Source organism: Balaenoptera borealis, assembly GCF_965194805.1.
Source record: "Balaenoptera borealis genome assembly, chromosome: 19".
In the NCBI taxonomy this organism is placed as follows: Eukaryota; Metazoa; Chordata; class Mammalia; order Artiodactyla; family Balaenopteridae; genus Balaenoptera; species Balaenoptera borealis.
The window spans coordinates 58956788-58969053 of NC_138878.1; the positions used below are offsets into that span (position 1 = coordinate 58956788).

At 56.2% G+C, this 12266-nt stretch overlaps 1 protein-coding gene across 1 annotated transcript; it reads left to right on the plus strand.

The window, feature by feature from the left end:
* Positions 1-2529: 2529 nt before the first annotated feature.
* On the plus strand, positions 2530-11954 carry CEACAM16 (CEA cell adhesion molecule 16, tectorial membrane component; the record flags this gene model as incomplete). Its single annotated transcript, XM_082367181.1, has 8 exons — positions 2530-2569; positions 3232-3369; positions 4109-4306; positions 4622-4966; positions 5299-5574; positions 6522-6800; positions 8881-9207; positions 11535-11954. The coding sequence occupies 8 exons, from the start codon at positions 2530-2532 to the stop codon at positions 11597-11599; spliced, it is 1668 nt and encodes a 555-aa protein (XP_082223307.1). The 3' UTR covers positions 11600-11954.
* Positions 11955-12266: the final 312 nt, after the last annotated feature.

Here is a 12266-nt window from a genome sequence, read left to right on the forward strand (position 1 = left end):
CAAGTATCCCTTGAGCCAAAATTTAAAAAAAAAAAAAAAAAGACTAAGGGGAAAAACAGTGCCTGAATAAAGCTTTTTTCTTTTGTTTCTCTTGCTTGAAACCTAAAAAAAAAAAAAAAGGTGAATGAACAATGGCCCCCAGTGCCCACTTTGGGGCAGGCACAGCATTGAGCCTGCCACGCGCCTGCTGTCCCTCACCCTCAGAGGAATCCCAGGGAGGTCAGTGTCATGATCACCCACCACCCACCTCCCAGACAGGCAAAGGCCCCTGCCCAGGGTAGCCAGCTTTACTTTCTGCCCTCTGGGCCTGGCACATAGTAGGTGTTCAAGAAACTGCAGGGCTCAACTGGACCAAAAATCTGGGCTCATGTCCGGGAGCACCTGAGGAAGGGCTGGGGAGGTGAAGGCTGGGAGCGGACCGGGAAGGGCAAGGACAGCAGAGAAGGGTCGGTGTGATGCTGTGGGTGGTATGGAAACATGGCGGCGTCTGGACAAAAGCCGGGATCTGCCCCCTAGTCTCTAATAGCCGCAACTCTTCCCGCTCCTCAGCCAGACGGCAAATCACCAGAAATCTGGACCTCCCTGGAGACTCCTCTCTCTGTGTCATCTACCCCTGGTGTCCAGTTCCACAAACACTCTCTCAGCCTCTGCTCTGTATCTGATCCTGTGCTGGGCAGTGCTGGGGACATGGTGGTGACCACAACAGCCCTGGTCTTGCCCTCCCACGACTCACAGTCCATTTGAAGAAACAAACCAACCCCCTGACAGTAAGGACCCAGGGTGGTCAGGGCTGGGACTGGGGATGAGGGTTGCACCTAACCCAGTCTGAGAGTCAAGGAGGGCTTCCTGGAGGAGGAGGAGGAGTTGTTGCATAGGCAATGAAATAGAGCAGAGGGAAGCAGGGATGTGCTGGGTAGAGAGAGCACAAGTGAGGCAGAATAACTGGAGCAGAGAGTTCCCAGAAGGAAGGGATGTTCCGTGAGGCTGGTCAAGCAGGCAGGGGCCAGGCCATGCAGGGCCACAGTGAGGAGCTGGGCTTTCTCCTGAGGGCAGTGGGGAGCCATAGCAGGTTCTGGGCACCAAGAGGGGGCCAAATCAGGGCCAGAGACCAGGGAGGAGTTGGGGAGGGGAAGCCAGACAAGGTTGTGGGTGGGGAGACCTGGACCAGGGCAGGGGCTATGGGGAGGGAGACAAAGGCACACAGGGCATTTAAGAGGCAGGCATGATAGGGTGTGGTATGCGGTGGGGAGAGGGGGATTGGACTTCAGGGACAAGGCCCAGTCTCTCTGTCCCAGTGACGGTGGATGGTGGCGCCAATCCCTGATAAGAGGACAGGGAAAAGGAGCAGGTCTGGGGGAAGATGTTGTCGAGGTCAGTTTGGGACAGGGTGAGGGAGAGGTGCCCAGGGACATCGGGGGAGGGGGGCAGGCATCCTGAATGACACTTAGGACGAGGTCCCGGTCCCGGGCTCAGGGGAGAGGGCTGGGCCAGGACAGAGAAGGGTGAGGTGAGGTCACAGGAGGGGTGGAGGGAACAGGAGGCGCCAGGTCACCCACAACTCACCTGGCCGCACCCACCCTTCTCACCTCACACTACCCCCACATCAGAGCCCCGCCCTGCCAGGGCAGCTCAGGACGAGGTGCTGGAGGAGCAAACCAGGACAGGTGAGCCACAGGTATGGCCCCCTGCCCAGAAGCAGGATGCTCGGGCCTTGGAGAAACCAGGACCCAGAAGCCATTAAGATACCAATAATAACACGTTTGTCAAGAACGCTTTTCCCCCAGATCCCTCCATGGCCTCTGCCCACATCATCTTCCCAGAGACAGCCTCCCTGACCCCCCCACTCTGCCCCCAACTCCAAAATCACCAGCCCCCTTCCTGGCTTTTTTTTTTTTTCTTTTTCTTTTTCTTTTTTGGCCACACTGAGTGGCATGCGAGATCTTAGTTCCCTCACCAGGGATTGAACCCGGGTCCCCTGCATTGGGAGCACGGAGTCTTGACCACTGGACCACCAGGTAAGTCCCTTCCTGGCTTTATTTTTCCCCCCCGGAAGCACTTATCTCCATCCAGTGTGAAATAGACTTTGTTTATTTGTTTACCCTGCAAATGTCAGCCCCATGAGGGCAGGGATTTTACCTACCAGCCTCTAGGACAGTGCCTGGCAGACAATCTATGCTCACTCAATATTTGTAGGATAAATGAATGAGTGATTTCTTGAGCCTTGCTCCGTGCCAGGCATCGTGGTAAGTACTTCACACAAGTTCACTCATTTCATTTTTTACAACAGTCCATGAGGAGTGTACTATCATGACTCCCATTTTACAGATGAGGAAACTGAGGCCCAGTGGGCTCCATAACTTGCCCAGGGTCATGGAAGCTGGGAAGAGTGGAACTAGGTCCAGTAACGTCAACCACACCTCATGTTTGGGACCCGACTCTGCCAGGTGCTGGCTAACTTCCTGACATGTAGCATCTGCTCTCAACAACCCTGAGTAGGGGCCACACCATCCCTCTTTTTCAGAGCAGTCAATGGAGACTCAGGAAGGGGTTGCTCCCAGCCCCACTTCCAGTAAGTGCAGAGCCAAGGTCAAAACTGGACTCTCTGTAGCCCCAAAGTCTCCACATACACCCATTTGACATATAGAAACAACAAGGCCTCAGGAGGAGAAGAGAGAGAATGTGGATTTCTCAGCCCCACGCAGGAGGCCAAGAAGCAGAGCCCCAAAGGAAGTGTGCAGCCGCCAGCCTTCCCTTCTGTGTGGCTTTGGAAACAGAGCCACACAGGCCTCCCCCACCTGCAGGAACTTGGGTAAGTCAGAGCCCTTACCTGGTGCCTCAGTTTCCCCATCTGCCAGTGGGGGTTCTGACAGTGCTCATAGCACAGGGCAGCCACTGAGATGACACCTAAAGGTCACCCACAGCTTTGGGGCTGGGAAAACGGCAGTCACAACAGATGGGTTTTATCCCTTGGTGACCCCCAAGTTCACCAGGGAGACCAGGGCCTGGGCCGTGGGTAAGAACTGCCCTAAAATCTTCCCCTGCCCCTCCTTCCTCCTCCCCGATGACCTGGTTCTTCTGCTGGTACCAAACCTGGGTCCTCGGCACAAAGAAGTTTAGGCAGCGCCCCAGGAGGCCTGGCCAGGTCGTGGCCCCTGGCCCGTGCCTGCCACACCTGCTCTGGTACCCAAACGGGGCCCCAGATCCTCGGTGACTCGATCCCTCCAAATTCAGGTGATCTCCCCCGGCTCCAAATCACCGAACCCTCCCAGGTCCGGCGCCAGACGGAGCCAAACCCCAACCAGGAAGGGTCTCGGAGCATCGGGCCGCCAACGCCGCTGTCTCCAAGAGCTGGGTTTGGGGTGAAAGATGGTGCTGACCAGATGCAGCTGGCTCCTCCTCAGTGGTGAGCGAGAATGGCGCCCCCAGAACCTCAGCCCCCACGGCCTCGGGGAAGGGAGGGGATCCCCGGCCTGGGGAGGGAAGGTGTCAGCCGGAAATCCAGCACGTCCGGAGGATAGCTCTGCTTCACACAGGCACAATTTGCTCCGCTAAGAGTCACCAGTGTGGGGCAGGCTGGGGACCGTCACCCAGAGAGGTTTTCAGGGTGGACTTTGGAGATTTCTAAGAGTGGGGTGTAGGCTAGGGCAAGGGAACCACTGCTATGCCTTCATTCATGTGGCAAACACTTACTGAGCTCTGGAAGCCTTAACTAGAGCAAGTTGTAACCAGCCACTCTGCCCCTCCCTCAGGCTATGGTTTGGGCAGTTGCCTTCCTCTTCTCAGCCTCAGTTTCCTCATCTATGAAATGGGCCTAACTCCTGGGGTCGTTTGAAGGTCATTCCAAGCAGCATTTACTAGTGCTTACTGGATGCTATTCTAAATGCTTTCCACGTATTCATAACCACCCTATGAAGAAGGCCCACCCATGACCCCCCACTCCATAGACCAGAAGCCTGAGGCTCAGAGAGGTCAAGGCACCGGTCAGGGTCACACAGCCAGAAAGCGGCAGGGCTGAGCGCTAGACCCAGAGGCCTCGCTCATAGTCAGCCTTTATCAGCACGGAAAGTACCAGAAACCAAGCCAAGCATGTAAGCACTTCTTACGTGAGAACCGCCGCGTCTTCCCAATCCAGGCAACCACACACAATTCAAACCCAGGCAGCCCCAACCAGCTAGTCAGGTTTGGGGCTTATCTGTTGGGTTGAGAACAGAAGGGGTGGAGTGTATTAATCACGGCCCTACTTTCTGCCTCTGGAGAGGCAGAGGAAGGGCGCCGGACCGGGAGTCGGGGCCCAGGGGCTGCACTCGTAAGTGGAGGCCTAGTGACTCTCACAGCGGGAGGGGGGGAACCCTCTGGGTGGTATCCAAGGTCCTGCAGGCTGAGCATGTGCTGTGAGCTTGCTGTGCGCAAAGACTTAGGCTAGATCCTTAGCATAGCCCATCAAATCCAACCCTCAGATCACAGCCCCCTCCCCAGGACTGAGACTCCACACCTGGCTGACAGCTTCTGCGCACTTACTTGTGGGAGGAACACATGTGCCAGGAGCCACGTCTCCCCCTCCATCAAACGTGGGGAGCGATCAAGTCCACCTCATCCCACCCCTCTGGCTCCTTTTCCTCAGCCGCTTTCCTGAGCGCGGGGGCCGAGATCACTATCACCCCCGAGCCTGCCCAGCCAGCCGAGGGCGACAACGTCACACTGGCTGTCCAAGGGCTTTCAGGGGAGCTGCTTGCCTACAACTGGTACGCGGGGCCCACGCTCAGTCTGTCTTACCTGGTGGCCAGCTACATCGTAAGCACAGGCGATGAGACCCCTGGCCCGGCCCACACGGGGCGGGAGGCTGTGCGCCCCGACGGCGGCCTGGACATCCAGGGCGCCCTGCCCGGGCACTCGGGCACCTACATCCTGCAGACTCTCAACAGGCAATTTCAGACGGAGGTGGGCTACGGACGCTTGCAGGTCTATGGTGAGACACCCCCCAGAGCCCCCTCTTCCCCAGCTGGGCTTCCCCATCTCCTTCCCAATCCTTCTTTAAAAAACAAAAACAAACAAAAAAAACTCTAAAAAATATTAAAACCATCAAAAAAAAAAAAAAACCTGACCTAAAATAACATTAAAATGCGCACCTCCTCCCAGATGGCTTCTGGGATTAAACCTGCCTCTCAACCTGTTCTTTGCCCCTCTGGCTGGGGGTTCAGGGGCACCACCGGGATCCAGCCATGCCCCCTGCCTGGGGAGGGGGAGGCCCTGGAAGCAGGCAGTGCCCGGCCCCCTCCCCCTCTGTCTCTTGCCCCACAGAGATCCTGGCCCAGCCTGTGGTCATGACCAACGGCACGGCGTTGGTGGAGCGCCGGGACACCCTGCGCCTGACATGCAGCAGCCCCAGCCCCGCCGAGGTCCGCTGGTTCTTCAACGGCGACACCCTGCCCATCGCCGTCCGCCTCGGCCTGTCCCCTGACGGCCGGGTGCTGACCCGGCACGGCATCCGCAAGGAGGAGGCCGGAACCTACCAGTGTGAGGTCTGGAACCCGGTCAGTGTCAGCCGCAGCGAGCCCATCAACCTGACCGTGTACTGTGAGTCCTCCTGGCCCAGCCCCTGCAGAGATACCCAGTGCCCCAACCCCATAGATGGGGAAACTGAGGCCAGGAGAGAGTGCCCAAGGGCATGCAGTGAGTCAGTAGGCCAGCTGGGGTTAGAAAGCAGGGATTCCTCATAAAATGCACTTGACCCATCTCCTAAGGACGAAAGACCACCTTTGAAATGGAATAATCCTTCCCTTTGAATCAATACCTCCAGGACTGGTCGGTTTTGAAAGGGAGGGGGGATGGCGTGAGTGGTGGAATGGGAGGGGAAATAAAATTAAAAACATAACCAAAGCATGGAGTCATTCCCAGGGGCAGCAGATATGCAGTGTGGCATCCAGAGAAAGGAAATCACTCAGGTACACGAGGGCCGGCAATGTAGATAAACTGAGAACCTAGAATCCTACAACCAGGGCATTCTGGATTTAAGAAGCACTGGATTCTAGACTCTGAGAATCCTAGAAACTCTAGAAGCAGAAATTCTTAGAATCTTAGAATCTAATTCTAAAACCTTAGAGCCACCCAACCCTAGAATCTTAGAAACATAGATTTCTAGAATCTTAGAATCCTAGAACATAGAAACATCTGCTCTTGGAACGCTAGAATTCTAGACTCTTAGAATGGCTTATCAGAAACCATTTAGACTTTTTTTTTTTTTTTAATGGAAACCATAGATTTCAAAAATATCTTGAAATGTTGTCTGGCCCAACACCCTCTTTTTACAGAAGAGAAAACTGAGATTCCCCTGAGAGGGAAGGTGATTGTCAAGATCTCAGAGCAAGTTAGAGATCCATGTGGGATTCGAAAAGGCCAGAGCTCTTTTTCCCCTCCAGATACTCCCAGGGGCCCATCCTGGTGGAAAGAAAGCCAGGGGGGTGCCCACCTCGACCACCCTCTCCCTCCACTGCCCCGTTTCTCTCCCTCCCACCCCCCCACAGTTGGCCCAGAACGCGTGGCCATCCTCCAGGATTCCACCACCCGCACGGGCTGCACCATCAAAGTCGATTTCAACACATCTCTCACGCTGTGGTGCGTGTCCCGGTCCTGCCCGGAGCCTGAGTACATGTGGGTCTTCAACGGGCGGGCCTTAAAGAATGGCCAAGACCACCTCAACATCAGTAGCATGACGGCAGCCCAGGAGGGCACGTACACGTGTATTGCTAAGAACCCCAAGACCCTGCTGTCTGGATCTGCCTCAGTGGTGGTCAAACTCTCTGGTGAGTCGTCCCCGGCCTGACCAACCCCTCCCCTTCATGGAGGCCCAGCTGGACTCAAGCTTTGGTTGCTCTACCCGCCATTAGGCCACCATTTGCCCAAGAGATGATTGGAGAGTGAGAGATTCTCAACCCATTCGTTGGCCAAGTGACAAAGTGGCATATCAGGTGGACCCTCTTCATCCAGGTGACAAAAAGAGGCAGTCTGTGCCTTGTCACCCAGAAAACAACTGACAAATCAGGCTCTCTTCCTTGAGGGTTGGCAAAGTGAGAAATGGGCCACATGTCCCAAACCGTGCAGCTGCAGAGTGGGAGAACATTCGGATGTCCCTTCATATGGGTGCCCATGTTCTAAATTCAGTCTGTCACAGCTGCTCCAGGCTGGACCCACTCCCTGCCAAACAGACAGCTGAACCTCAGCGCATCCAACTAGATAACCCAGTTATCTGGCCCAGATGCCGGTGTGCGCACGCGCACACACGCGTACACGCATACACTCCTGGAAAATCACAGCCAGTCGTTGGCAAATGGAAAAACACAGCGAGAGAGGCACTGTCTTGCCTCTGTCCTGAAACAACCTGGCGGTGGGGGTAGTGCAGACACAGCTGGTGCTCTCAGAGCCTTCAGGATCCTCAGGGGACATTTTCTCATCCCCCTGGGGATGGTGGCTTTGAACATTAGGGCCTCATTCATTCCACCTTGGTTCCTTCCCAAGTGGCCACCATCTCCCAGGGACAGTGGGAACGGTCCTTCCCTCCCTCCTCCCTCCCTCTTACTAACAGGCTGGGCCTCATCCAAAGGGTGGATACTCTTTCACCCAAAGCAGAAATGGCATTCCCAGAGGTAAGTGTACCTCCTGCCCCACCCTACTGGGGCCTCAGCAGCTGGTCTTGGCAGGAGACAGGGGGGTGGACCGGATGACCTCAGGCGCTGTCCAGAGCCCTGTCTGTGCAGGTCAAGATGGGGGGGGGGGTGTCCAAGGTGTGCAGGTATGTGCAGGGAGTGGGTAGAGCGCCCCCAACGGCCTCCTAAACCGTCAGCACCCCTGTGGCAGGTGCCAGGGGAGAGACAGAGGAAAGGGAGACGTCACCCTTCTTCCACCTGGGCGAGACTCTGATCTGACGGAGGAGACATGGTCTCTGCCCTTGCAGAGATGGCCTTGAAACAGGGAAGCATAGCCTCCCTATTCAAGAGCTGCCAGTCAGGGAGAAGAGGCAATGCCTCACACTCCATTCCAGCAGTGATGAAGGAGACATGACAGACACCCTCAGTGAGCTTCCGGTCAGATGGAGGAGACACAGGAGACACTTGAGGAGATTTTGTATTCTGATGGGGGAGACATGGTCTTGAGGAGACATGGCTTTTTTTTTTTTTTTTTTTTAAGAATTCCTAGTCTGATGGGGGAGACACATTTCCCACCTTTGGGGTACTCCCAATCTGATGGGGGAGTACAAGCCCCCCACTTTCTAGGAATTTCCAGTCTGATGGGATAGACATGCCCCCATTCAAGTTCTGGCGTCCCCAGCCTGACTGGAAAGACCCAGCCTGATAATAATCTGGAATTTCCAATCTGATGGAGGAGACATGGCCTCCCACCCTCTGGAATCTTTCAACCTGATGGGGAACTATAGCCCCCATATTCTGAGGTCTCTTGAGCTGACAGAAGAGACGACACCTGGAGTACACAGCTCCCAACTATCCGATGGGGGAGACACGGCCCCCATATTCTGAGAATTTCCAATCTGATGGAGGAGACATGACTCAACCCTCTAGGGTCTTCCAGTTTAATGGGAGAGATATTTCCCCAAAGGCTGGAAATTCCTAGTCTAATGGGGGAAGAGACAGCCCCCACTGGGGTTTCTCAATCTGACGGGTGAAGACAGCTCCCTGGCAGGCAGGCATTGCTGAGACACACAATCCACCTCCATACCACACAAGTCACCTCCTTCCTCTGTCTCCCTCCCTCCAACCCGCATGGGGAGTGCCAGCTGGGGGAGGCATATGTGAGCTGGCCGGGGGTGGGCGGGGGACGCTCTGCCCCGCGAAGGCGCAGCTGACCCAGCCCCCCTCGCTCTCTCCCCAGCGGCCGCGGTCGCCATGACAATCGTGCCGATGCCGACCAGGCCGATGGAGGGCCAGGACGTGACACTGACCGTACAGGGCTACCCCAAGGATCTGCTGGTCTATGCCTGGTACCGCGGGCCTGCCTCCGAGCCCAATCGGCTGCTCAGCCAACTGCCGTCGGGGAACTGGATCGCAGGCCCCGCGCACACAGGCCGGGAGGTGGGCTTCGCCAACTGCTCGCTGCTGGTGCAGAAGCTGAACCTCACCGACGCCGGCCGCTACACACTCAAGACCGTCACGCTGCAGGGCAAGACTGAGACGCTGGAAGTGGAGCTGCAGGTGGCCCGTGAGTGTGCGGGAGGGGACGGGGAGAGGGGGGCCTCTTTTCAGACAAGGGCTCCCAGAAGAGGGGCTCCGCTTTCTCCATCTGACTTGGGACTCCCCAAATGGAGCTCGTGCCTCTTCTGTCAAACTGATGACCTAGACCAGGGGTAGATAGGCTTCCTCCATCAGACTGGGGACACTAAACGGGGCTTCCATGCCTTCTCTCTTCTGTAAGAGGCACACCAGACCAAAGGTTTTAAAATACAGTGTGTAGTCTGAGGGTAAGGCATCCTTTTTCCTGGACCATAAAACACAGGAGGTACTGCCTCTACCACCATACTGGGGGAATAGGCTAATGATGGGCGTTTAGCTCTCCCATCAGACTAGAGGTACAGGGGGCGGATCCTGCCTCCCTCTTCAGACTGTCAACCTCGACAATGGGGATCATGTTTCATGCTTTGCGTTACAATAAGAGTGAGAACAGAATTCCTACTCTCAGAAGGTAAATTAATCTCTCAAACTGAAATAGGGACGATCTCCTCCATCAGGATGGAGATTTCTAGGTGGTGGGAATTGTGTTTCCTCTTCAGACTGGAAATTCCCTATGTTCAGGAACAATGTCTCTTCCATCAGAATGGGAATTTCTAGATGATGGGAACCATGACTCCCAGTCAGACTGGGAGCTCCCAGAAGTCAGGAACAGTGTCTCCTCCATCAGACTGGGAGCTCCCAGATGTTGGGGACCGTGTCTCCCCATCAGACTGGGAGCTCCCAGAAGTCAGGAACAATGTCTCCTCCATCAGACTGGGAGCTCCCAGAAGTCAGGAACAATGTCTCCTCCATCAGACTGGGAGCTCCCAGAAGTCAGGAACAATGTCTCCTCCATCAGACTGGGAGCTCCCAGAAGTCAGGAACAATGTCTCCTCCATCAGACTGGGAGCTCCCAGATGTTGGGGACCGTGTCTCCCCCCTCAGACTGGGAGCTCCCAGAAGTCAGGAACAATGTCTCCTCCATCAGACTGGGAGCTCCCAGATGTTGGGGACCGTGTCTCCCCCCTCAGACTGGGAGCTCCCAGAAGTCAGGAACAATGTCTCCTCCATCAGACTGGGAGCTCCCAGAAGTCAGGAACAATGTCTCCTCCATCAGACTGGGAGCTCCCAGATGTTGGGGACCGTGTCTCCCCCCTCAGACTGGGAGCTCCCAGAAGTCAGGAACAATGTCTCCTCCATCAGACTGGGAGCTCCCAGAAGTCAGGAACAATGTCTCCCCCATCAGACTGGGAGCTCCCAGAAGTCAGGAACAATGTCTCCCCCATCAGACTGGGAGCTCCCAGATGTTGGGGACCGTGTCTCCCCATCAGACTGGGAGCTCCCAGAAGTCAGGAACAATGTCTCCTCCATCAGACTGGGAGCTCCCAGAAGTCAGGAACAATGTCTCCTCCATCAGACTGGGAGCTCCCAGATGTTGGGGACCGTGTCTCCCCCCTCAGACTGGGAGCTCCCAGAAGTCAGGAACAATGTCTCCTCCATCAGACTGGGAGCTCCCAGAAGTCAGGAACAATGTCTCCCCCATCAGACTGGGAGCTCCCAGAAGTCAGGAACAATGTCTCCCCCATCAGACTGGGAGCTCCCAGATGTTGGGGACCGTGTCTCCCCATCAGACTGGGAGCTCCCAGAAGTCAGGAACAATGTCTCCTCCATCAGACTGGGAGCTCCCAGAAGTCAGGAACAATGTCTCCTCCATCAGACTGGGAGCTCCCAGAAGTCAGGAACAATGTCTCCCCCATCAGACTGGGAGCTCCCAGAAGTCAGGAACAATGTCTCCCCCATCAGACTGGGAGCTCCCAGAAGTCAGGAACAATGTCTCCCCCATCAGACTGGGAGCTCCCAGATGTTGGGGACCGTGTCTCCCCCCTCAGACTGGGAGCTCCCAGAAGTCAGGAACAATGTCTCCTCCATCAGACTGGGAGCTCCCAGAAGTCAGGAACAATGTCTCCCCCATCAGACTGGGAGCTCCCAGATGTTGGGGACCGTGTCTCCGCCCTCAGACTGAGCAGCCCCAGAGGTCTGAGGTGTCATGTCCCTGGAGCCTTGCCTCCCCCATCAGAGCAGGCAGTCTCAGAAGCCATGTCCCTGAGTTAAGGACAGTGACCCCCCCTCCCTCAGACTTGAACCTTTCAGGATCAGGGACCCAATCACTGCCAGACACCCTAGCACCCTCCTTCACCCATTCACTCATCAAACCCTAGTTTTCTGGGTCAGTGTTGTGGGGGAGAAGGCTGGTCAATGAAGCAGGCCACCCCCGATGAAGCCTCGGAATTCCTTTTCACTCTGTCTCTCTTCTCACAGTCAACCTCCCTTCCTCGCACAAGGACCAACGCCACCTTCCTGAACCTGAACCTGGCACAGGCTGAGCATGGGGCGGGTGGGGCCGCTGGGAGGCCAGGGTTGGGCAGGGGAGAAGAAGGAATGGGGGCACTGGGGACCTGGTCCCCTACCTCCCTGACGGCCTCCTCCACCCCTGTGCCCCATCCTCCCCCACAGCCCTGGAGTAGCACCATGGCCCTGGAGACCTCCAGAGAGACCAGCTCTTCGTGCCACCCTCCTTGTTTCCTCCCCCTGAGTGGAGGACCACTTGCTTCCAGCAAGGATGCAGGACCATGGTTCACGGTTCTCCTGCTTCCACCCTAGAGTTAGAGCCAACAGGGCCCTGCTCCTTCACTGAGCTGTCGGAGAGCCACAGAGGCTATAAACATCCTGGTTAACACACGCCTGTGTCAGCCTCTCCTTCCACCACTCCCAACCCTGCCATTCCTGGTCGCCACCCTTGCTTCTTTTCCCACCCAAGATTATTCTCAGTCTGGCTGCATGCATGTGCAGGGGTGCCCAAAGCACAGGGCTCCAAGCCCCCACTGCTTGATGTCAGGGCCTTAGGCCCTTCCCACATCTCCCCAGGTTATATCTGAGGGTCCTGCTTCCCAGTGGCCCAAAGAGTGCCCCTCCCGTGGCACCAAACAGCTGCCCTGTTTGAACACGGCCCTCCCCTACGCTGCGCCTCACTCCATAACCCAGGGACTGATA